The sequence below is a fragment of the Rhinatrema bivittatum genome, chromosome 6 (assembly GCF_901001135.1).
Source record: "Rhinatrema bivittatum chromosome 6, aRhiBiv1.1, whole genome shotgun sequence".
Lineage (NCBI taxonomy): Eukaryota > Metazoa > Chordata > Amphibia > Gymnophiona > Rhinatrematidae > Rhinatrema > Rhinatrema bivittatum.
The window spans coordinates 250,093,975-250,121,177 of NC_042620.1; the positions used below are offsets into that span (position 1 = coordinate 250,093,975).

The 27,203-nt window shown below is 43.3% G+C and overlaps 1 protein-coding gene across 1 annotated transcript in view; it reads left to right on the top strand.

Annotated features, from left to right (window-relative positions):
• Nucleotides 1-27,203, top strand: part of MMP25 (matrix metallopeptidase 25) — a 109,416-nt gene that overhangs the window by 20,087 nt on the left and 62,126 nt on the right. The window contains exons 2-3 of the mRNA XM_029606779.1: nucleotides 3,476-3,608; nucleotides 13,485-13,623. Coding sequence (XP_029462639.1) covers nucleotides 3,476-3,608; nucleotides 13,485-13,623 — 272 coding nt within the window. The remainder of the gene's footprint in view (nucleotides 1-3,475; nucleotides 3,609-13,484; nucleotides 13,624-27,203) is intronic.

Here is a 27,203-nt window from a genome sequence, read left to right on the forward strand (position 1 = left end):
TCTTAATTTAATGCTCTGTCAGTTTTTTAATGTTATGCTACTGTTTCACTTTGGAACTTGAGCAAGGCGGTAAACAAGTATGATAAATAAATTAATAAGAATACAATAGAAAATATAATGCCTCTATATAAATCTATAGTGCGACCACACCTTGAGTATTATGTGCAATTCTGTTCATACAGAACTAGAAAAAGTTCTTCTAAGCAACCTGGGATGACCAGGTTTGGAGACAGGATGCTGGTCTGGATTGATCATTAACCGAACCAGTATGGCCTTATGTTCTTATGATAAGATTGAGAAAGGACAGCTGTTGACGTAAGGCCTCTGAAGACAGGAATGATTGTGAGGAAAGAGGGCCCCCTGTAGTCCAGTGTTTGCCAACCTTTTCAAACCAAAGATTCATCTACAATAACAGAAATGTTGCGTGGCACATCATCCTCCATGAGGCAGGCAATGCAGACATGGAGGGGACTTGTATGATCAAAAGAAGAGATAGGGAAATCTGCCAAATTTTAAAACAAAGGAACCTGTAACAATGGACAAGTTTCCTCTGCTTAGGAGAGCAGGAGAAGAGAGATGAAGTCTATGTGGTGCGGGCAGCTGGCTTACGAGCCGATACAGTAAACCGAGCGGGCAAACGCCCGCTCTCCCGGCGCGCGCACAGGCAACTCTCCTGTGCGCGTGATTCAGTAACTTAATTTATTTAAATGAGGGCCCGCGGTAAAAAGAGGTGCTAGGGACGGAGGCAGCGGCTGTCAGCAAGTTTGACAGCCGACGCTCAATTTTGCCGGCATTGGTTCTCAAACCTGCTGACAGCCATGGGTTCGGAAACCGGACGTGAGCAAAATTGAGCGTCCGGTTTTCAACTCGTGGGCCCATTTTAATTTTTTTTTCGTTTTAACTTTTTTTTTTACTTTTGGGGCCTCCGACTTAATATCGCCATGATATTAAGTCGGAGGGTACACAGAAAAGCAGTTTTTACTGCTTTCCTGTGCACTTCCCCGGCTTGGCTGCACATTTTACTTACTGTATCGCGCGGGAATGACTAATAGAGCCATCATCCTGCATTTGCATGTTGTGGGCGCTATTAGTCTCGGGGTGTGGTTGGATGTGAGTATTCGACGTGCTATTACTCCTTACTGAGTAATGGGTAAAGCTAGCGCGTCGAAAACGCGCGTCCAAATGCCGGTTAACAGTGCGCTCCACTGGAGCGCACTGTACTGTATCGACCTGTTAGTTACCTTGGCTGCCAGAGCTCCTCCACTGCTGCTGTTCCCAACACTCAGTAAGTCGCATCCAGCGCTCAGTGCCCAGGTCCCAGCTCCTGAAGTCTGGGGGATAAGACGCAGGCTGGAAGAACTCAAAGGCGGAGAATGCTGTGTGTGAGATATCCATGGGCATGCTGTGCATTAATTATCACACTCCAGGACTCATTCTGTAGCTAGGAAAGAGAGGCATAAGTGAAGTCCCATGTCATCAGAAAGGAGCTCCTATGCGTATAAGAGCAGCTGCTGCTGACTCTTTGCTGCTGAGAGTAGACCCCCAGATCAGGCAGTGGTGACTTTTCTTTGGCACATCTGATCAGGCCAAAGCACACTGAGGTAAACTCTGCTGTAGTTAAGGAGATGTTAACATTACAAAGAAATAAGGGTACACAAATAAAAACAGCAACAGAAAATATAAAGCAATACCTTTGTATTGGACTACCTTAATACTTCAACTCTAACGCTAGAATGCCTTTCACGACTCACTTATTTGTCCTGGCAATTTCACCTTTTGCTCATTTATTTATTTATTTAATAGCTTTTATATAAGTTGTTTACCACCATAATGGTTCACAATAAGGCACATAGAATAATATTAAATCATTAAAGCATACTAAGAACAACAATTTAAAGTGCCAAAATCTCAGGGCTGGCTGTGGTTGAGAAGGGATATCGAGCCGTCCTGGTAAGAGACTATGTGAAAATATGGAAAGTATGTTTATTGGAGATAGTAAAATGTTACATCTTGAATTGGAAAATGTGGAAAACTTACTTAGAATCAAGAATTTGAGACTAGTTAATTTCCCTGTTACAAGACTATTGTCACCTAAAGAAATGTTAGTGAAATACCTAAAGGAGATATTGATGTGTGATGAAAAGGATAGACCATCTATTTCTAAAATACATGATTTTACATCAAGGTCCAATAAGGATACTGGTTTGATTGAGGAAAATTCTGTAGGCATATCTACTTTTTTAGAAGAATCAATAGACATTATAAATAAAAGATCAACTCTCTTTGTGTCATTTGCTTTAGAGAGAGAGAAAGATTTGTTATTGGAGAAGTTCTTTAGGAATAAAGATCTTAAATTTTGTGGCCAAAAAGTGTTTATTTTTCCAGATGTCTCAAGAACCACTCAGGTTTGTAGGAAAAAGTTTCTGGAACTTAAAAATAAGACTCTGGAAATTGGTGCTATGTTTTATTTAAAGTATCCTTCGAAATGTTTTATTAACTACCAGAGTAAAAAGTTTATATTTACCGAGCCACTCCATTTGGATAATTTCCTAAAAGACAAATCAAGTCCAATAGAAAGCCAGGTAATACCAACTGTAATGGCACAAGAGATAGAGAAAAATAGTATCCCTTCTCAAACTGAATCATCTTGATAAATATGTATTTGATTAATTTGAGCCCTCGACATTATTTCTTCTTAATAAGAAAAGTTTGAGGTTAATTTTATGTTAAGGTAATTATATGAAAAGTATTTATGTGTATTTTTTCTTAATTAAGATTGCCTATGTATGTTGGAGAATAAGATTTATATTTGAAGTTTTGTTAAAAAAAAAAAAAAGTAAAATAAAGTGCCAAGATCTAAAAGCGATTACAAAGCTTCATTTAATAAATCTAAATTCAATTACTATGTAAGATTCCTAGACTCTTTCATAAAATCTAAAATATATAAAAGTGCTAAAACATTAAAAATTATAAAATGTTAAAAATAATAAACAAATACTAACACCATCTCAATCTTTCTTAATAATTACTAACATGCGCAGCTTTTCATTTCTTATCTTCGTTCTCATTGCCAAACCTGAGTAAGACAGTATTAGCTCTCTAAAGCTAGTCCAAAAAAAAAAAAAAAGTATTGTTAGTCCAATCAAAAGTTATCACCTTATGTATATGTTTTGTTTTTGTTAACCTTATTTAAGAGCGTTCAAGAGGATAACACGGCCACCCCATTATGTTAAAAAGAATAATGATGAGAAATTAAGGGATAGATGAGAAGCTAGCACCACAGCTAGCAAGCAGTAGGTGGGGAAGCACAAATCCCTGTTACTCAGGTGAGCACCAATTGGAGATCAAAGGGACATGAAGGAATCCTTATCATCAGACAGTCCTGAAAGGGACTGTAGGAACACACATGCTTGGGGTTTTTTTTCAGTGTGTTTGTAAGAAAGAGCGGTAATACTACTTCTCCTTCTAATTACAGGACTGGCTAACAAGATATGGTTATCTCCCAGCCCCAGACCCACTGACAGCTCAGCAGCAGACTCTGGAGGCACTGACAACTGCAATAAAAACTATGCAGAGGTTTGCTGGACTGAAAGAGACGGGGATCCTGGGTAATTAACACTGGGGATGGGGCAGGGGAGCTTTCTGTAGCAAAAGAAGAAAGTGTAAATTGTGTACAAAATCCCATTACGGGTGTACTTAGGGATAGACAAACAATTCATTTTGTGAATAAAATCCCATGAATTTGAATTGACATACAAAAATGTCCAAAGATGCTGTTACATGAGCTTTTGAGATCACATAGGCCCCTTTCAGAAATCCCCTCTGATTTTATAGATTGAGTACATTAGATCTGCCTAAATCTGATAGAATGACTCTATCCAACTTGAAATATTATTACAGGGCGAAGATTAGTATGATTTAAAGGCCGGCTGTTACCTAATCCTCTCTATTTTAGATCTCCTTAGAAAAAGAAACTAAAAGTCCAAAGCAGCTTCTTTACTGTGCTTTCACGCTGACAGCCCAGCAGGAAGGAATATCTGCAGAAATATTCCTAAAATCCCTAGCAGTATGGAGATCTGCTTGCAGACATCTTGCTAAGTCTTTAACTGAGACTGGCACATCCTCATGAGAACCCTTGCCTTTCTCTCCAGCAAGTTTCACTCCATATGTGATGTGATGGTGTGATCAGGGTTTGTGGTTTGTTGCTCAGTGGAAACAAGGCGCCTTGTGCATACGTTTTTTCATGGAAAATACCATGCTTAGATTTGAAAATGTAATCTTATGCAAGCCATTCTCCTACCCCAACCTAATCAGGCCTCCGGGATGCCTCCTGTTAATGCAGCTAAACGCACACATGTCGTAGAACAACACATACAATTTTAGATGCCTGATTTCTGCTCATAAATTGCTATTTACATACAGAATGACTTTGACATTGTCCTCTGTATCAAATGTTTATGCTGCATGAAAGGAACAGAGCACCTTTACTTGTCCTTTTGAGATTCGAAAATGGAATCAGGAGCTTCAAATTAACTTTAGTGAAAATAACTGGACCCGTAATTTGAAAGCAATGCATAAACATCTTGATCTGCTGTAGGAAAAGGAATTGTATGGAATTGTCCATCATGCATATAGGCTTACATTGTTCTCTAAATCTAGCAACTGTAGTCCCCTGTGCTGGAGAGGCTCTGGTTAAATCAGATGTCCTCACAAAAAACAGAAGCGCCCTCTTCTTATTAATCGTATCCACAAAACAGCACAAAAGAGGGAAAATTTTCAATTACAGTTTTCACCGTAAACAATTATTAATTATTTAATAATTTCCCTCTTTTGTGCTGTTTTGTGGATATGTATATCAGATGTACTTGCTTGTATGGTGGACCTGTGGTATACATGGATTTTTTGTTCACTGATAGAACTAGTTAATGCTACAGGTATTCATATTAAAATCACTCCTTCACTTGGAGGCCTGTACAATATAGTTTAATGTGCATTTTCCTAGCGGGTAGACCGATGGACTCAGGACCAGTGGGTTATGCTTCCCTGGCAACAGATGGAGACGTAGCAAGCTGACGTCACAGATTGCATATTTACTCCTGCAGTGAACCCAGCCTGCGAGTATTCTCCATCTCCCTATGGGGACTGCCTTAGCTTTTAAAAGGAGATTTCTAAATTGCGGTGATACCTAAAGGTCCCTCCCCCAGTTGAGATTGTCCTGAGGTGATTTCTGTGGTCCCTTAGAAGTCTGCCTTGGTTCGGTATCCAGATCCCGGCGTGGACTTTGCTGCTTGAGCAACTGAAAGTCAGCGGGTGCATAGGCTGAGCGCGGCAGTGAAGAATTTCCATTTTGCTCTGGTTGAGCATAAGTGCCATTTGGGTGAGGATACATTTTATATCAGTAAGGTATGTTTCCCATTGGTTTAGTGTATTATTGATGCTATCTGTGATGGGAAGCAGGATCTGTACATCATCGGCGTACAGGAAATAGGAAAGGCCTGCTTTGTCCAAATAGCTGCATAATGGCAGCATAGAAACATTGAAGAGGGTAGGGGATAGGGATGAGCCTTGTGGGACTCCCTGTGAGAAAAGCATTAGGTCTGATGTTGCACAATGTATGCATTTGATTCAACCGGAAAAGATACCCAATAATAGCACCTGCGCCGTGAAAACACCGATAAACACCAATTTTTGGTATCACCAAAGAACCCCTAAATAGCTGGAAAATAAACATCTAAATTTACAATTTATAAACACCTAATATCAGAAGCAATTGGGAGTCCCAGTGGGTTAGACCAGACTTGTCCAACATATGACTTGTTGGCTACAGTCTGGGCAGTCCAATGGTCCTTCTGCCACTCTGCAGCCTTATCTCCCATGCTGTACCCAGTTGATGCCAGCATCACACAGCTGTCTGAGGCTTAGATTCACTAAGCCGCAGTATAGCTATAATGTGTGTTAAATAGTGTTTATCATGTGATATAGCCATATTGTGGCGCTGTCATGCGATATTCGTGATATCACATGATATTTAGGCCCCTACTACAATTAGCTGTTTTGCATTTGATTTCCTTGCACACATTTTGCAAATGCATGCAAAGCTGCTAATTCTCTGCTAACAAAATAATACGGCTGACTTAGAAACAATCAGTCCTGTCATTTTATTGCGTTTGTAGGAGATGTAGATATTTTACTACAGGAGCAATGGGGCGCTAGAGTAGGTCCAATGCTCCCAGAGTAAAATTTAAAGGACTTTGAGACCCAAAGCTACCCCCCTTCAAAGTTCCAGGGTAGGGTACTCCAGGCCTCCACTATCCCAACAACAAAGCTTAATTGAGATACAGGGGGGGGGGAGGATGGATTTAGGCACTGTTGGTGCTGACCCCCCCCCCCCCCCATCTCTTCTCCCACCCTCTGAAACTGGTCAACAGGGAGCAGATGGTCTAAGGCACAGTCCCCAAGTTTTCTGTGGCAGCTGAGAGGTAGATCCTGTGGGAAAAATGAAAAGATTCTAAAGCAAATTGGCAAACATTTCCATCTTTTACATTAAATTATAAAAATAGTCTTACACTATAATTATTAGTATAATTTATTTTATTTTTTTATTGGGTGAAGAAAAGTGATCTCAAGTATCAGAACAGGGAGGAGATCTCAGAGTTGGGGACAGGAAGGGAGGAGGATCAGGAATGGAGGGAGGAGAGTGTGAAGGAAAGAGGACTAGGGTTGGAGAGGATGGGAGATGGGAAAGATTAGGAGTTTGGGATGTGGAAGAGGAGAAGGGAGTAGAAAGGATTGGGGAGTGGATTCCAGGATCTTTGGAGAAGGGAGAGGTAGGGAGGAAGGAAGGAAAAGAAGTTCCAGCATTTGGTGGATAGACACCTCCTCTCCCCACCCAATGCAATTCAAATCCTCTCTCCCTTGAGTTTGGATTCATAAGAACAGAAGAAGTTGCCATACTGGGTCAGACCAATGGTCCATCAAGCCTAGACACTAGGTCTCAGCTGGACTAGTTCCTGGAGGAGAAGGCCATAAAATGCTATTAGTCAAGTTGACTTAGGGAATAGCCACTGCTTGTTGCCGGCATTAGTAGCATGGGATCTATTTAATGTTTGGGTACTTGCCAGGTACTTGTGTCCTGGATTGGCCACTGTTGGAAACAGGATGCTGAGCTTGATGGATCCTTTGGTCTGACCCAGTTTGGCAACCTCCTATGTTCTTATGAATCCATGATCATGGGAGGGAGGATTTGAATTGCTTTGGGTGAGGAGAGGAGGGAGGTGCCCCTACCATGCTCTGGTCCTGTTCTCTCTTCCATACCTCTCTCACGTCCTACCCAATATGACATACACATAGGGCACCAATCCATTCTGTCTCACAAACATGAACACTGCCCCTACCCTTATTCCCCTCTCTCGCACACACAGACGTATGCCTCCCAGCCGAACCTCCTCTCATCCTCCAGCCTTTCTTCCCAGCCTCCATTGATCTCTACTCAGCCCCTCCTAATCTCCCCAAAATGATCCCTCTCTTTCTTTACTACAGGCAGTTCCCTGCCTGCTGCCTGGAGGGGGAGGGGCTGGATCAGGAAGGGGAGGGCTGTTCTCTGCTGAGTGAGATTCAGCACAGCTGAAAGGCAGCAAATCTTCAGCCGGCCCTGCTGCCCCCGGCCAGGCTTATTCTGCCTATTGACAAATCCAGGTCTGGGTGGGGTTCCAGGGAGCCTGTAGACCACTGGGTCCTTTTTTGATATAAGAGGAGAGAGCCCACTAGGGACCAGAGATTCTGGCTTTATTTTGGGAAGGGGGGAAGGGAGGGCCGGAGTGGAGGGGTGCCAGCTGGTACGGGGGAAGTTTATGAAAGGGGGGTTTAGTTGGAATGGGGAGGTTTTGACAAAAGGGGAGAGGTTTGGGAAGGGGCGGGGCATTGCTACACAAGTTAAAATCCCTGCTGGTGTTGAATTTCAAAATGATACCAGCTGACCGGAGGCTCCCCCCTTTGTCCTGAGTTGTTGTGGCTCCGTTGTAACCCAAGATCATTTTAAAGACTGAATTCAAGGGCCACACAATTCCCAGGATGCTTTCAATAACTCGGACCTCTAGTTTGCTCTGGCATCTCATAACACAAGTAGCTCCTTGGATGCTGGGGTTCACCAGCAAGGAGGAGATATAGACCTCCAGGGCCCTTAGTGTGATTCAGCAACACAGTCATTCAGCCTCGCCCACGTCTCAATCAATGACCGCTACATACTCACAGTGGAAGAATTCAATAGGGTGTAGAGGCACCAAAAATCACAGTCTGGAGCCATGGTGTTCAATGGAAAAGAAAATTTACTTTAACTTAAAAAACAACATCCGTGCCAATATTGCAAAAATCATGAACAGTAAAATGAAAATCATGATTGCAAATGCCACAGTCTCTCTATTTAAGGTGCCAACCCTTCTAGCTATTTGTTCTCTCACTGAATCAGTGTCCAGCATTCTTTCTCCATAGAGGGTATTCTCCTCATTCACCATCATAAGCCAAATGGAAAATTTTGCAAAAAAAGGGGAAAACAAAATTCCTTTTTTCAAAACTGTAGACTCAACTCTTCAAAACCCAGCAATCTCTGTCCTCACTGTTATTGTGGCAGGAGCAAAATGGCTGAAACTCCAATCCCTTCAGCATGGTGGTATTGGCCTCACTGTTGGAAATGGTCAAAATCTCTAGATATAAAACTTATTTACAAAAACTCTTTTCTTCCAGCATTCTCTGCCTCACTGTTAACTGGTAATAGGTTGAAACCACTGAAATCCAGCCCTTTCAGCGAGGTGTAACTAGTCCTCCTGTTAAGATACTGCCCAAAAACACATTCTTAGCTTTTTCAGTTCTCTTCACTTGGTAAACTGGAAGTATACCAAAACCCACTTCTCCATCTGGTAAGCCATGAGGCCCGCACCATTTCTAACTTCTCAGTAGATGGCCTCTCTTACAGGTAAATTTTAAAAGCGTTGCTCACGCAGAAATGGCCCCATACACGCGTATGTGGGCCGTGCACGAGCAGCGTGAACTTTAAGAAGCCGGGAAGTACACACGTACATACCTGTGAGTGCGTCAAGAATGAGGAGGCAGAAAAGGGGCGAGGAATGGGCATTCCGGGGAGAAGCCAAGACTTAAGCTCATAACTCCTGAATTTTGCAAGGCTGATATGGCAATGCGCACCATGTTACTTGCGTAACTTTACTACTAATCCTGATGAGGCAAGTCTGGAGATTTTGGGCCAGAGGGATCCTGAACAAAAGGGGGGGGGGGAGAGAGAAAGAGAGGAAGAAAGTAAGAGAAGGAGAGACAATCTGTTTTGAAACTGCTACCTGTTAGCTTCAAGGAGCTGTCCCTAGTCCTAATACTATTTGAAAGAGTAAAAACTGTTCCCTAATTACCTCTTCTACTGCACTCATGATTTTATAAACCTCTATCATGTCCCTTCTCAATCATCTCTTGTCCAAGGTGAAGAGCCCTTATTTGTTTAGCCTTTCTTCATAAGGGAAGCCATTACATTCCTTTTACCGTTTTTGTTGTCCTCCTCTCTGCCATTTAGGTGCTCAATTCCTGTTATGTTGGGCCGGCCGTGAGTCCACCCCATGACTGGCCACACTCACTGCGGGATGCCACGAAAGATCTCTGGCGGCAGGCATAACGTCACAACACCAAGCTCTCCCAGTATTGGCGGCCAGAGGCGTGTGCATGCCTTACTGTGTACATTACAAGGGCCCCACAGCAGGAACCCTCAGGGAATCACTTATTGATGATGTCAGCATGGTGTGGAGTATTTAAACTCCTGCTGTGCTCCCTGATGGCACGTCAGCAATAGGTCCTCTTTCTTTGCCTGCGGTTGTGTTACTCTTCTCTTCTGCCTGCCTTACCTCAGTTCTTTCCTGCCTCATCCAGCCTGCCTTGCCTCAGTCCTGCCCAGCCCAGCCTGTTGTGTCCTGCCTCGCCTTCCCCTGGACTGTTCTCTCATGCTCTGACCGTAGCCTGGATCTCGTCTGTGCCTGCCTATTGCCAGCCCTGACCGTAGCCTGGACCTTGACCTTCACCTGCCTCCTGACCTCGCCTAAGTCCTACTGGTCCCCAAACTCAAACCTGTGGGGAACAGGGCTGGTATCGGTGAAGCTTGCCCTTGTCGTTGCCTATGTGGGTTTGCCTGCTGTCAGCATGGGCCTAACAGGTTCACCTGTGAGGCTGCATCAACCACACCACAGCCTAAAGGGTTCACACTCCTTGTCAGCTCCCCGTTTGGCAAGGTCTTTTGCAGTTCCTCACAGTCTGCCTGTGTTTTAACTACTTTGGATACTTTTGTGTCATCTGCAAATGTGATTATTTTACTGGTCACTCCCTTCTCTAGATCATTATTGATTAAGTTAAAGAACACCAGTCCAAAGACAAAACCCTGGGCACACTGCTGTTCACCGTTCTCCATTGGGAAAACTGATTAATTTAGTCCTACTGTTTCCTTTTAACCTGTAATCAATCCACAGTAAGATAAATCCTCCTATCAAATTACTTTTTAGGTTTCTCATGAGGGATTTTATCAAATGCCTTCTGAAAATCCAATATAATACATCACTTGGCTCACCTTAACCTTCCAAGACTTTAATAGGTAGCAAGGCACAACTTCTCTTTACTAAATCCGTGCTGGCTCTTCCCCATTAAGCCTTGTTTGTTCGTATGATCAGTAATTTTGTTCTTAATTATAGCCTCCATCATTTTGCCAGGCATACATGTCAGGGGCACCGGTTTCTAGTTATTCAAGCCAGCCCAGAGCCTTTTTTGAAAATTGGCATTACATTTGTTACCCTCAAATAGATTATAGATAACTAGTAGAAGGTCTGCAGTTTCACCTATGAATTCCTTTAAAGCTATGGGGTAAATACTGTTTAGTTTAACAATTTGGTCTAATATCTCTTCCATATTCAAACTTCCTCTGAGTCATCACTTAGAAAAAATGGTTCAACATCATTCTCAGTAAAAACTGATACAAAGAATTCATTTAGGTTTTGTTTTTTTTATAAAAAAATATTAGTTTTAAGAAAACCAACAAAGGAGTTAGGTTACCTTTGTTATGCTAGCACAGAATTTAAATACATTATTTAAAGATGCAAACCTTAGGGATTGCTAAAAATGAATTTACCCAAGAAAAGCACTTCATTAATTCAAAAAAAATGTGCATCCTTAAACACTTGTTAGCTTATTATGAGATAATCATTTCTATCCAAGTACATTGCTAGTTTAAACTAATGTATTTAATTTTAGGTTTCTGGATGGTTCTTTCAAAGCAGACATAATTAGGTAATTGATGCCCATGCTCTTGAAAAAATCAGTCATTAACAGGAGCCAATGGGAAATTCAGGTACACATCTGATGCTATTTCTTTGGGTACATTATTTAAAGGAATTTACAATTCTTTCTCTTCCTATTCATTGCTCTCTCTATCTCTGTCGTTGTCTGAATGCATATCTTTCCCTATTTGTCTTTCTTTCTCTCTGTCTTGTTTTATGACGGTCTCTCCATTTGTCTTTCCCTAAAGGCAGAATATGAAAAGAAGTTTTATGTGGAAACAAAAACTTATCAAGACTACAAGAGAGTTGGACCATTATATGATTGAGGGGTAAAAGAGGTACTAAGGGAGGACAAGGCCATAGCAGAGAGACTAAAAGAATTTTTTGTATCAGTCTTCACTGAAGAAGATGTAAGGGAGATACTCATGCCAGAAGTGATATTTAAAGGTGATGATTCATAGGAACCGAAACAAATCTCAGTGAACCTAGAAGATGTAATAGGGCAAATTTACAAACTAAAGTGTAGCAAATCATCTGGACCAGATGGTATATATCCCAGAGTCCTGAAAGAACTGAAAAATGAATTTGCAGACCTATCATTAAAATCAGGTATATTGCCTGAAGATTGGAGGGTGGCCAACATAATATCAATTTTTTTAAAAGGGTTCCAGGAGAGATCCAGAAAACTACAGACCAGTGAGCATGATGTCAGTGCTGGGAAAATAATTGAAACTATTATAAATAACAAAATTACTGAACATATAAATAGTCATAGTTTAATGGAACAAAGCCAAACATGAATTTGGAAAGGGAAGTCTTGCCTCACCAATCTGTTACATTTTTTTAAATTCATGAATAAACATATGGATAAAGGTGAGCCACTTAGTGTATCTAGATTTCCAGAAAGCATTTGACAAAGTACCTCATGAGAGAATTGAGGAAATTAAAAAGTCATGGGATAGAAGACAATCTTCTGTTGTGGATTGAGAACTGATTAAAAAACAGAAAACAAGTAGAACTAAATGGTACATTTTCTCAATGGAGATATGTGAATAGTGGAGTGTCCCAGGGATCTATACTGGGACCACTGCTTTTTAACGTATTTATAAATGATGTAGAAATGGGAACAAGTGAGAGAATCAAATTTGCTGATGATACAAAATTATTCAAAGATGTTAAATCACAAGAAGATTGTGAGACCAGGAGGCTGGGCATCTAAATGGCAGATGAAGTTTAATGTGGACAAGTGCAAAGTAATGCACATAGAGAAGGTCAACCCAAATTATAGCTACACAATGGAAGGTTCCACATCAGGAGTCACCACCCAGGAAAAGGATCTAGGCATCGTCATGGATAACATGTTAAAATCTTCTGCTCAGTGTGGCAGCAGCCAAGAAAGCAAATAGATTGCTATGAATTATTAAGCAAAGAATGGAGAATAAAACAGAGAATATCATAATGTTTCTGTATCACTCCTTGGTACAACCGCACCTTGAGTATTGTGTGCAATTCTGGTCACTTCATCTCAAAAACGATGTAGCAGAAATAGTATAGAGAAAGGTGACCACAATGATAAAGAGGATAAAATGATTCCCCTATGAGGAACAGCTCCAGAGGTCATGACTCTTCATCTTGAGGAAGAGACGGCTGAGGGGAGATATGACAGAGGTCTATAAAATAATGATTGGAGTGGAACAGTAAACTTGAATCAGTGGTTTACTCTCTCATATGGTACAAAGATTAGGGGACACACAATGAAGTTACTAGGTAATATGTTTAAAACAAATAGGAGAAAATGTTTTTTTACTCAACAAATTCCAGAGCATAATAAATTTATGGAATTTGTTGCCAGAGGATGTGGTAAAAGCTGTTAATGTAGCTGGGTTTTAAAAAAGTTTAGAGAAGTTCCTGGAGGAAAAGTCCATAAATCATTATTGAGGTGGACATGGGGATATTCACTGCCCTGGGATAAGCATCATGGAATCTGTTGACCGTTTAGGATCCTGCCAGGTACTTGTGACCTAGAACAGTGATTGTTAGAAACAGGATACTAGACTCGATGTACCTTTGGTATCACCCGATATGGCAAATCTTACATTCTTATGTTTCCCCTCTCTTTTTTTTTCTCTCTTGGTCTTCTCTGTCTCTATGTTTATGTCTCATTTTCTTCAGATGACAACACCATTGAGATGATGCAGAGACCCCGCTGTTCCCTTCCGGATATCATTGGCACCTCAGAGCTCATGAGACGGCGCAAGAAGCGTTATGCTCTTAGTGGCACAGTGTGGTCCAAGAACCGCCTCACATGGAAGTAAGTTTCCTCTTCTTAGCAGTTTCATTTGGAGGCTAATACTACTGTTGCTGCTGGATATGATAGAGATTCTCCTTTAGCATAGTAAGAGTGGATTCTGCTCCTTCAGCTGGAGATCACTGGTAGGAGTGGTGATTAGGAATTTGCTAAGCTTGTTACAGGGCTGAAAAGGCCATATCCTGCCTTGGTGGAGACACTGTTTAAGAGTATCTCTGGAAAAGAGGTGAGTAAGGGAGATATGAAAATAGTGTTTGAGTTTATCTCGTGGGGCACTGCTGAAGATTCGCTGACTAGGATGAGGAGACAGGAAAAAAAGATGAAAAGACCGGAAGAGAAGGAGAGAGCCAGAGAAAGCATGCAAAGCCAAGGCTTCAGAAGTGCTTTCCAACACAGCTTTATACAAGGGTGTGCAGGCACTTCCTGCTTTTGGAATGCTGGCGATCCCTCTGTTCCAGAACAATCCTTTCTCCCATTTATCTCACAGTTTGAGAAGGGGGGAAATTATATATCTCCCTCCAAGCTTCTATCCTAGCCTTGGAAGTGGTCAGCCTACATTCCCTAGCCTTCTTTCACAAAGTTTATTTCTTTATTTACAGAATTTATACCCCGCTGTATCAACATTCCTAGGTGGTTTACTCGTACACTAAGACAAGGCGTAACTTGGAAGACATTTATAAGGCGAAGTCTCTGCATCTTTTCCCAAATTATTTAAATTTAATTCTCCCAAGTTGATTCTAGAGGCCTTTCCTCAAAAAAACATTTGAATGCTGCCAGGAGATTTCACTAGAAAGGGGAAAATCTTGCAGATCAATCATATCATGTAATTTTTGTGGCCAACTGCTCAGCATTATCAATGCCTCTGCTTTAGGGATGTGCCTCTAATTATTTAACAAACATGATTTTAGCTGTATGAAATAATGATTGCACTATGGGGCTGTGTGGTGTGTGTTTGCGTGGGGGGTGTCTGTGAGTGTATGTGGGGCGGTTGTATCTGGTGCTATATGCATGTGAGTATGGAGAGATGTGGGGAAAGTCAATATATGGGAGAGATGTTTGGAAGGTATGCGTGTGTATGTGATTTGAGATGTGTGGGAGCTATTGGAAGTGGGTTATGTATGTTTAGGAAAGAGCGTGTGTGGGGGAATGTGGGGTACATGGGTATGGTGTGTGGACTGTGGGTATATGGTGTGTGTTGTGGGTACATATAGAGGATGTGGGGGTGGGTGTATGTGGGGGTATGGGTGGCTGTGTGTATGTGTAGATGTTATATATGTAAACATGGATTTGTGAGAGGGGATTTGGGCTGTATGTATGTGTGTGTGTGTGTGTGTGTGTGGGGATGTTTGGGTATGTATGGGGAGTAGGACTTTGGCGTGTGTGTATTCCTTTGAAAGTGTGAGGCCTATGACTTGGAATGGAGCTTTCAGTGCTACTTCTTGTCAGCTGCTTCAGATATTTTTCCTTATCTCTCTGTCTGCTTGGGTCGCTCTGGACCAGACTTGTTGGAAGGAAGGTAGATGTAAACATGTGTGGGGTGGGGATGTAGGAGTTTGTGTGCCGTGGGTTTGTGTGTGTGGAGTGTATGTGTTGGCGGGTATGGAGTTATAGGTATGTGTGGTGTGCTTGGAGGATTATGGATGTGTGGATGGGTAGTGGGTGATTAGGGGGCATATGAATGCTGTGTGTGTGGAGAGGTGTGGTGTATGGATGGATGTAGGAGTGTGTGGGGTGTGGGTAGAGTTGGTAAGAGGTGTGAGTGTTTGGTGTGCATGAGGTACATGCGTGGGTAGGTGGCAGATGAGTGGGGTGAATATGTATGAGGGCGTAGAGCTGAGTGTGTATATGAGGGGGCATGTGTGCACATGACTGTGAAAGTATAGGCAGGTGGCTTTCAAAATGCCTTTGGTGCCATCCTTTCTCAGCTGCTTCAGTTACTTTTCCTTCCCTTTGTCTGCCTCTGTTGCTCTGTGCCAAAGTGCTGGAAGAATAATGAAGGGAGCAGCGGTCAGCATTCCTACAGTATCTAACAGTTTGCCATAGAAACAATGGGGATTTTATTTGGAAGGCTCAGTTCTTTGAAAATAGTGATTCAATGTTTCTGGTTTTCACACTGGTCTGAGAGATTCAATTTTTCTTATTCCAGGCCAAATTTAGCGAATTTCCATCCCTTTTGTGTAGAGTTATTGTACCTACAGACAGATGGACATCAGTCCCTTTTATATAATTCTTTGCCACATTTCAGAGCTTTGCCAGTAAGCTAGCGGGTGGATTTTCAAAGGGATCTAGCACCCTAACTTCCCCTGAAACCCCAGGTCTTCATGTCGCCTTCTCCCAGTGCATTACTTATCTCCAGAAGCACCAAGCCTTAGTCAACGTGTTTCATTTTCCCTCCACCCAAAGCTCTGGATCTTTATTGCCACCTTCTTCCCAAATCAAATTTGCAGATGACACAAAATTGTTCAGAGTAGTTAAATCACAAGCGGATTGTGATAAATTGCAGGAAGACCTTGTGAGACTGGAAAATTGGGCATCCAAATGGCGGATGAAATTTAATGTGGATAAGTGCAAGGTGATGCATATAGGGAAAAATAACCCATGCTATAATTACACAATGTTAGGTTCCATATTAGGTGCTACAACCCAAGAAAGAGATCTAGGTGTCATAGTGGATAACACATTGAAATCGTTGGTGCAGTGTGCTGCGGCAGTCAAAAAAGCAAACAGAATGTTGGGAATTATTAGAAAGGGAAAGGTGAATAAAACGGAAAATGTCATAATGCCTCTGTATCGCTCCATGGTGAGACCGCACCTTGAATACTGTGTACAATTCTGGTCGCCGCATCTCAAAAAAGATATAATTGCGATGGAGAAGGTACAGAGAAGGGCTACCAAAATGATAAGGGGAATGGAACAGCTCCCCTATGAGGAAAGACTAAAGAGGTTAGGACTTTTCAGCTTGGAGAAGAGACGACTGAGGGGGGATATGATAGAGGTGTTTAAAATCATGAGAGGTCTAGAACGGGTAGATGTGAATCGGTTTTTTACTCTTTCAGATAGTAAAAAGACTAGGGGGCACTCCATGAAGCTAGCATGGGGCACATTTAAAACTAATCGGAGAAAGTTCTTTTTTACTCAACGCACAATTAAACTCTGGAATTTGTTGCCAGAGGATGTGGTTAGTGCCGTTGGTATAGCTGTGTTTAAAAAAGGATTGGATAAGTTCTTGGAGGAGAAGTCCATTACCTGCTATTAAGTTCACTTAGAGAATAGCCACTGCCATTAGCAATGGTAACATGGAATAGACTTAGTTTTTGGGTACTTGCCAGGTTCTTATGGCCTGGATTGGCCACTGTTGGAAACAGGATGCTGGGCTTGATGGACCCTTGGTCTGACCCAGTTTGGCATTTTCTTATGTTCTTATGTTCAGTCTGCCGCCTACCCCCTGAAAATCCAATCCTTAATCCTTCCCCATGGTCTGCCACTTACTCTCCAAAGCCATTGGGGGGGGGGCAATAAACTGACCACATTGGTGCAAACACTGCAGGTAATTTTTATTCGAGGATTTGCATCGGTAATCGAAACAAAACTATACAGGAAGTTTTGCTTTGATTATTGTTACAAGAAAAAAGTACCTGGCAAACATTTTCACCTTCTTTTTCTGCAGCAAAAAAAAAAACAAAACCACAAGAAGTTTTAAAAATTCAAAACAAGACACATTGTTATCTCCCATGACCTAACCCTGCTTGCAAGAAGGCCTGTGCACAGTATGTGTGTGCATGCAGGTTGAACAGTGCACATTGTTTGTTTATTTTATTTATTTATCGAGTTTTATATATACTGTCATTCGGTTTCGCCATCATAACGGTTTACAAATTTCGATCGAAGCAGAACACCTTAGAGAAGTAATACAAGCATGATAATACAAATAAGATAAAAGTTATAATCGGAAGTAATCAAAGCATTGTAATAACGATGAAATGCAAGTTATAATTAGAAGCATGCAATTGCAATAGAATATGATACTTCTACCTGCGTAGAAGTTAAGTTTCAAAAAGCCCATTTATGCAGGTAAAACATTGTTTTGTCCATTGATAAACTGTAGTTTTGGTTATTGTCCCCCCCCCCCTTAATATCTAGCTACTCTGACCCCTGATCTGAAACCCCTCTAGGAAATCCCTCCCCTGCTACAGATTCAAGTTCCAGATTCTGCCAATATGAAGTCAGGGTGGGTGTACATTTAGGATCAGGGCTTCAAGAGGTAAATGGGGGGAAGGTGACATTAAGGATCCTGGGTGCGGGGAGGCGGGACTTAGTTATCTGGTGCAGCTGCCTGGATGACCCACCACAACCTTAAACTTAACATGACCAAGACTGAACTTCTCCTCTCCCCCTCTCCAAACTTACTTCTCCTCTTCCCCCTCTCTCTCTATTTCTGTGGATAATACTGTTATTTTCCCATTCCCCTCATCCAGCATAGAAATATGACGGCAGAAAGAGACTATATGGCCTATCTAGTCTGCCCACCCACCCATCCAATTCAGCTTTACAATCCCTACCACTCCCTCAGAGATCCTCTGTGTTTATCCCATGCTTTTTTTCCAATTCAGACACTGTTCTTGTCTCTACCACTTCCACAAGAAAGCTGTTTCATGCATCCACCACCCTCTCTGTAAAGAAATATATCCTTAGATTACTCCTGATTCTACCCCCTTTTTCCCTCGTCCCATGAGCCCTCATTCTAGAGCCTCCTTTTTGTTGAAAGAGGCTGTAATCCTGTGCATGGAAACCTTGGAGGTATTTAAATGTTTCTACATATCACCTTTCCTCTAGAATATACATGTTTAGATCATGAAGTCTCCATATGCTTTAGAGCAAAGACCACTGACTATTTTAGTAAATACCCCTCTGGACTGATTCCAACCAGTTTATATCCTTTTGAAGGTGCGGTCTCCACAATTAATCACAGTATTCCAAGTGACGATTCACCAGGGACCTATACAGGGGCAATTATCACCTTCCTTTCTCTGCTGACCATTTCTCTCTCTATGCACTCATACATCTTTCTGGCTTCTGCCTTCACCTTTTTCACCTGTTCAGACATCTTAAGATCATCACCCCTTGATCCCACTCTTCTTTTGGGCTTAGAAGAATTACATCTTCTGTACTGTACCTCTCTCTTGGGTGTTTACAGTGTAGGCCCTGTGCCAGGGTGCCACCTTCCTAGCCCTGGATAGCATTTGATTGGCTACCTGTGCCAGGGTGCCACCTTCCTAGCCCTGGATAGCATTTGATTGGCTACCTGTGCCAGGGTGCCACCTTCCTAGCCCTGGATAGCATTTGATTGGCTACCTGTGCCAGGGTGCCACCTTCCTAGCCCTGGATAGCATTTGATTGGCTATCCCAGCGTGAGGAAAAGTCTCTCACAAGGCGTAGGTTGGGGATAGGATCTCCTGAAAGGCCAAACTGACTAAGGACGCATCCATAAAAATTCCACTGTCTTCAAGTCTCTTGTTATAATAATAAAAATGGGTAACCAAAACAGATTATGGTTAGTCCACAATCCAGAAACATAATCACATCACTGGCCATTTAGTTCAAATCCCAAAAATCAGTCTTACTCTTTTTTTCAAAAGTATCCTTTGGGCTGTAGTTTACTCCCCGAGTCTTAGTGAAAACTCTGGTTCACTTCTCCTGTGATCAGTTTTGTAGGGGTTACTCCCAGTGCCTACAGGGCCCAGTTCAAGCTCACACAACTTCTAGTGTTTGTTCACTCCTCTACCACAGGAGGCCCCACTCAAAATCCACTCCACTCCTTTTGCCTCCTAGTATCTTTCTCTCTCACTTGAGGACCCAAGTCCTGGATAGTTATCTCCTTATGACACAGAAATCTCAAATTGTTACTCAGTTTTTAGAAGTTGTTAGGATTTCAAACACTTCCTTTCTGAAGCAGCTCCTGAGACAGAGCTAGGATCGAGCTTTGTGAAGAAATAGCCAGCTGGTGCTTTTCCCCTTGATCCAGCCAACCCCACTAGCACAGTTCCTGAGAAAAATCTCCAAGCTCAAAACCTCTTCTTGCTTTTCCAGTAATCTTTGACTTCTGCAGCACTTTTCAACATCCATGAGAGCAGATGGCACTCTCAGATGAGATTTCACAGTCCACTTCTTCCCTCCTTCACACTTGTAATCCACTTGTATCCTTCAAGCAGTGCTTCTGGGTGAAGCACTAATTGTTCTCCTTTCTTTCTCTTGTGGCCTGAACCTGTGGTGAAGCCACGGGTGGGCCTCAGTGGGCCATGGCCCACCCACTTTGGGCTCAGGCCCACTCAACCAGGGCTGTCTGACCTGGAAGAGGGCTGGAGCCAGGATCAGCAATGCCGTTGCGGGATCCCATCCCCATGACAGCAAAGAGGAGGGCCGGAGCAGAAAGGCAGTTGCAGAATCCCATCCCCATGGTGGCAGAAGTAGGAGTTCAGCTGTGCCACCCTGTTTGTATGGGTGAAAATGGGAGCTTGAATGTGTGTGTGGGGGGGGGGGGTGAGAATGGGAGCCTGGGGGTGTGTGTGGATTAGAATAGGAGCTTGGGCATGTGCATATGTGAGTGAGAATGGGAGCCTGAGTGTGCATCTGTCTGGGGGTGAGAATGGGAGCCTAGGTGTGCGGCTGTATGTGTATACGAATGGGAACCTGGGTGTGCATCTGTGTGTGTGAGAATGGAAGCTGAGGGGGGGTGTTAAGAGACTGAGAGCTTGTTGTGGTAGAACATGTGAGAGTTTGTGTGTGTGTGTGTGTTTGGTAGAGCATGAGAGTGAGAGCTTGTGTGAGTGTGTGTATGGTCGAGCATATTAGAGTGAGAGATTGTGTGTATGTGTGTGTGTAGAGAATGTGATAGTGAGAGCTTGTGTGTAGGGGGAGAGTATATGAGAGTGAGAGTTTGTGTTTGTGGTAGAGCATGTGAGAGTGAGAGCTTGTGTGTGTAGAGAATGTGAGAGTGAGTGTTTAGTGGGGAGAGCATATGAGAGTGAGAGGAAGGGAGGAAGACAGTAGGCGAAGAAACAGAACGAGAAGAGAGACCCTACAAGGGAATTAGGAAATGACCAACAAAGGAAAAGTGGGGAAAAAGAGACTGAGACCAACTGATTAGAAAAATACAAAGATCAGACAACAAGGGCAAAAAAAATTATTTTGAGATTTTAGCAATTGCCATCTTTGGGAATGTGCATTTCTTATATTTTTGTATTTTGCTCTTTCTTCAGTATTCCACTGTTCAGTCTAGTTTCTCAAGCTTTCTATTTCATTTTTGTCTGCATGTTTCTGTATCTAATTTGTAGTTCCTTATTTCTATATTAAGAGTCGGCCTCTGTTTTGCCTGTGTGTGACTGAGTTATAGTATTTCTGCTAGCATGTAATTTCTCTGTAGCAGTCCAGCTTGTTCTGTTACTCCAGTAGGTGATGTATTAATGTTCTAGGGCCTGATGTAGTATTTGCTTTCCTGATTTTTCATAAGCTTATTGTTATTTGAATCCTGAGAGTCAGTACTGTGACTATATGGTATGGCAAGGTTCTAGATGTCTTTTTTTTTGCAGGAGTTTGTGTTACTTCACAAAATGTTTAGCAGTGGAGGGATATTTTTTGCTGAGGTAACACCGGAATTTGAATATTTTTTTTCATGTTGGCTGTAATGTGAATTGCTCTGGTCTGCACCTGTTCTGATGATTAATGCTATTTTATTGTAGTTATGATGATTTCTGGCTTTCTGCAAAGAGGATTTATGAAAGAATACATTGATTTTTGTTTTATTACATGATTGATTGGATCTGATTGTTTTCTTTTCTTTTTACATGATATATTTGTGCATTAATAAACTGCAATAACTATAAAATAAATTAATACAAATTAATAAGGAATTTTTAATGCTGGTAAGTGCTTGAAATAATTGAGGTAAAATGTTTTAAAGTTTCATGCATGATGCATAATGGCTGTTGCAACAACTTAGAAAGCCATTGTAGGGTGCAGTATATGGCATTAGTTATCACTAAGAATACAACTAGTAGGTCTCAGACCTGCATGCCTACTGCCCACCCAAAAAATCAGTTCTGGGTACGCCACTGGCCTGGACCCTCCTGACTCTCACACCATTCGAGTTCCTTCTTCGGGGACCAGCCCCTTTTTTCAGGCCACACTCACAGATTTATACCAGAAGCAAAACTTCAACCATTTGGTCCAAATTCATGCTTGCCACTGACACACAATGCACACACCCTCCCCCTGAGCCATCTCAGCCATTCCTCTGGAACCTTCCCAGTTCTATAGGTACCATAAACGTTTAACCTTTTTAGAAAAAAAAATCCCATAGCAGAACCTTCTATGGGGCTCGACCCGCCAGGGACCTCCCCCTGCTGGTCATTCCCATTTGTAAGTTCAGACTGACGCCTGGTACTCAGGACATTCCTATTGTTAGGTTTAGGGATAAAACACTTTAACATTAAGGCAGACCATTAAAACATATCCCTTAGAATTAAAGTACTAGAACACCATGTAGTGGCAGCCATGCCACAGCAACCTAAACGCATAACTGCATTTTTTTTAGTATTAAATCTTAGCTGCCATTCTTCAAGTTTTGCTACAACCCTCCTCATCTTTTCCCATGCCTTCTCGGCTGTCTTCCCTGTTGCAGATTTTGATGTCATTGGCAAAACGACGGACCTTTCCCGACAGTTCTTCTGCAATGTCAGCTACAAAAATGTTAAAAAAAAAAAAAAGGACCAGTTCAAGGACCGATCTCTGCGGCATATCGCTAGTAACACCCCCCCCCCCCCCCCCCCACCTCTCGGAGTGAGCTCCATTTACCATTTCCCTTCGTCACCTCCCACTCAACCACTTTGTAACGTAGTCAGGTACTTTAGAACCCATACCAAGGGCGTTCAATTTATTTCTAAATTGCCTGGGTGGAACTGTGCCAAAGGCCTTACTGAAATCCAAGTACTCTACACTTCTAGTGCGCCCTCCGATCCGACTCTCTCTGGTCATCTTCTGATCCATTTCTTTCTTTCTGTACACACATCCAGAACACTGCTAAAACATTTTGAGGCTGATATTCAGAGACAGCTGAGCCTCTAAATGTTGGCACCTAAGTTAAGCATCTGTTTTCAGCTGAACTTAGGGGACCTAAGTTTTCAGTTGAAAATTCACATACATTTAGGATCCTAAAATGTAGGCACCTAAATTTTAAGCCTGTTGTTTATTTGCCTAGATTTGAGATACTAAGGGGTTCATACACTAAGCATTTTTCCCACAGACCCAGAAAGCTGGATAAGTGTATGCAGATAAAAATAGGACAGCCAAATATCTAGCCTAGACTTATGTGGCTAAGTAAGCCAGGTAAGTGGCTGTACCCCATAATGTCCCCACACTAACCCTCACTTATCTGCTTAGCCAGCTAAGTTGAAATGTAACCTACTTAATGTCGACCTCATTGTTTCTCTGTCTGTATCATCAAAATCTTCCCTTCCATTCTGAACATGTTACCAAAACCCTTATCCAGTCTCTCCACTTAGACTAGGCATCCTACTCCTCACAGGTCTCCCAATGAGCCATCTTTCTCCGCTACAACCTTTCCAAAATTCAGCTGCACAACTTGTCATTCACCAGTATTGCTACACCCCCTATAACCCAATCCATTTCTACATACAGTTAACACAAACACCTAAGAATTGCCATGCTGAGTCAGACCAAGGTCCATCGAGCCCAGCATCCTGATTCTGACAGGGGTCAATCCAGGTCACAAGTACCTGGCAGATCCCATAAGGAAGATCTAATTCCTGTTACTCACTCCCAGAGATTTTATAAACTTCTATCGTGTCCCCTTCTCAGCCGTCTCTCTTCCAATCTGAAGAGCCCCAGCCCGCACAGCCTCTCATTATAGGAGAGATGTTCCTTCCCCTTTATCATTTTTGTCGCCCTCCTCTGCACCTTTTCTGGTTCTGCTTTGTCTTTCTTGAGATGGGGCGATCAGAACTGCCCACAATACTCAAGGTGCAGTCGCACCATGGCACGATACAGAGGAAATATGATATTTTCCATTTTATTCTATATTCCTTTTTGGATAATTCAAACATTCCATTTGCTTTTTTAACCACCACCATGCACTGAGCAGAGGATTTCAACACATTGTCTACAAGGATTCCAAGGTCCGTTTCCTGGGTGGTGACTCCCAATACAGAACCCAGCATTGTGTACCTGTAGTTGGGATTATTGTTCCCTATGTGCATCACTTTGCTTTTTTCCACATTCAATTTCGTCTGCCAGTCAGTTGCCCAGTCTCCTAGTTTCACAAGGTCCTTCTGCAGTTCCTCACAATCTGTGCTGTTTTATCAACTTTGAATAATTTTGTCATCGGCAAATCTGATCACTTCACAAAGCCTCTGTGTGTATGTGTGTGTGCATGAGAGAGCCTGTGAGAATGAGAGCATGTGAGAGGGCAGGGGTGGATTTGCCTATCGGGGGATGGGCTTCCCCCGGTGGGCCGGTCTAGCTGGTCACGTGGTCTCGACCACGTGGCTCTTCCTCAGCCCAGCCTCAGCGCCTCCCAGCCAACCTCCACCAGAGACCAAGCCGGCGGGAGCCGAAGAAATTAAAATCGAAGCCGGCGGAGGCCGAAGAAAAGAAGATGGGCGCCTCCCAGCCAGCCTCAAGCGGGGGCTGGCTCGGCGGCGCCCATCTTCATTTTTTCGGCCCCCACTGGCTTGGTCTCCGGTGGGGGCTGGCAGGGCGGCGCCCATCTTCTTTTCTTTGGCCTCCGCCGGGCGGGGGCCGAAGAAATTAAAATCGAGGCCGGCAGGGGCCGAAGAAGTGAACACCGGTGCTGTTCAGCTGGGGCCTTAGATCAGAAGGGTGCTTCTGTGTGTATGTGAGAAAGGAATGGTGCTTCTGTATGTGTGTGTGTGTGTGTGTGTGTGTGTGTGTGTGTGTGTGTGAGAAAGGAATGGTGCTTCTGTATGTGTGTGTGTGTGAGTGTGTGTGAGAGTGAGAAAATGATAAAGGGAATGGAACAGCTCCCCTATGAGGAAAGACTAAAGAGGTTAGGACTTTTCAGCTTGGAGAAGAGACGACTGAGGGGGGATATGATAGAGGTGTTTAAGATCATGAGAGGTCTAGAACGGGTAGATGTGAATCGGTTTTTACTCTTTGGGATAATAGAAAGACTAGAGGGCACACCTGCTTACCAAGGAGCACCAACCTATCCCACCCGACTGAACACTCATATTACTGACACCACGACCAGCACCCACACACCTCACACCTTTACGATCACCACAACACATATTACTGATTCCCACCCACTCATACACCCCAATGCTCCCACATATCCCCCCCCCCCCAAACACACCCCCACACAAACCCCATCCACAAATCCACTGTGCCACCACATTCCACTCCCACAACCTCCAAACCAAGGTGAGCATCGCAGTGCGTCTGCGCCTTCACGCACCCAGCGAATCTCACACAGGAGACCTCCTCAGGCAGCGCAGGGCCTGGGCTGGCACAGTCATCAGTGGCGGGCAGCAACAGGAAGGCTTTTGGGCTTTCCAAAACCCCACCGGAGGAAGAGAAAAGAGGAGCGGCAGATATGGAAAGGCTGGTGGGGGGTTTTCTCAGGCTCCACTAGGCAGGAGGTGGAAAGAGGGGAGAGGAGGAGGAGGAGGGCAGGCATGAGTCAGAGGAGTTTGTTGAGAAGAAGACAGGAGAGGAGGTGAGTTATAGGAGTGAGAAGAAAGGGAGTTGGTCTGGGGGAGGAGGGGGAACATGGAGAGGGAGAAGTGGAGAACGACAGCAAAATTGTGTGCACACACAGCCTTCCATCTACTCTTTCATTTCCCCTCCATATACCCACACCTTCACTGTACCTCCAACCTCACACAACCTTATCCTCCCACACCCACTGCTCCGAGTCCACACACACATACCCCACCAACTCTCCCACCCTCCCACCTACACCACTCTCACCAACCCTCTCAAACGCGCGCATACACACACACACACACATACACATACACAGCGGAGGAGGAGAGGGGAAGGAAGTAGAGAGTGTGTGTGTGTGTGTGGGGGGGGGAGAAACATGATCTCACAGACACTGCCCCCCCAGCATACATACTACCGCTTGCTTACCCACTGCCCATCACCCTCCTCCATCCATCCCCACAAATGCCATCCCACGCACACCCTACCCCACCCCCCTCCACCTACATGAACACTCCCCCCCCCCCCCAACAAGCACACACATGGGGAAAGGAAGGGGGTAACATGGAAAGTGCGAGGTGGAGTGTGCGCACACACACACACCCCTCCTACCCTCTCCTAACATTCTCACATTCATCTCACCTACACAACCACAACCTCAATAAAAATTGGGGGAGGAGAGGAAAAGCAGGACAAAGTGGAGAGTACAAGTGGGATACAGTGCCCCCACTACCCATTCCCCCCCACTGGCAGTGTTGGCGAGTGAAGCACAGGCCCTAGTCTTCGATAAGACTGCTGCTGTTTGAGTCCTGAGATTTAGTGCGTTATGGTATGGCAAGGTTCTAAGTGTGTGTGTGTGGGGGGGGGGGGGGGGGCGGGTTTGTAGGTGTTTTTTTACTGCACAAAGTATTTTGCAGTGGATTGAATTTGTTTTGCTGTTTCTGAGGTGACACCAGAATTTGACATTTTTTTGTATGTATACACAATGGAGGGAATTTTTTCAAAGAATTATGCAGGGGTGACGCATAAAGGTAACTTACATGAATAAAAGTAGCATGCACGTGCAGATATGTTTTTATAATCCTAGAGAGTATGCAAGTACTGGCAGTATTGTGCGTCAATTTGAAAAGACGTTTGCATGAAAATCAGGCATTTTTACTGTTGGTAAGCGCTGTCAGTAATTGAGTTAAAGTGTCTCTCATGAGGCATGATGCAGAATATTGAGAAATCCATTGATGGGTGCACCCTAAGGCATTATTTATCAATAAGAGTACAACTAGTAGGGCTAGACCTGTATGCCTACTGCCCATCTATGTTACCCTTGCCTCCCCCTGCCCCACCCCCTCCCCACCCCAAAAAATTCAGTTCTGGCTACACCACTGATCTAAATGCGGCAAAACGTCCACACATTGCTCTACAATGTGCGGACCTTTAGCCACATTGAGGACCAGCACGTTTCACGCTGCCAGTTAGCACAGGCAAAATGCTTTTTTACTTATGGACATTGTGCTGAAAATTCTCCTGTCCATGTTTATTGCTGATGTTTTTTTTCTATTCCTTTTGTTATCCCCTGAGATCTACACCTACTTCCTTAAACCCAGCAGCTCTCATGTATAATTATAACACTGATGTATCTGTGAACCCTGATTTTAGGAAGCGAGCCACGATGATTTTTTTACAAAAAAAAAAAAAGTACTAAGCCAGGGCCTAGTAATAGCCTCCATTTTCCTCTCCAGCTGCGACAGGAAAAAGGAAGCGAAGCCCACAAAGGTCCCGGGTCAATGACCTGGCAGAAAATCACCGCGGCTGAAGAGAATTCCTCCCCCGACGTTACCAAGAGAAGG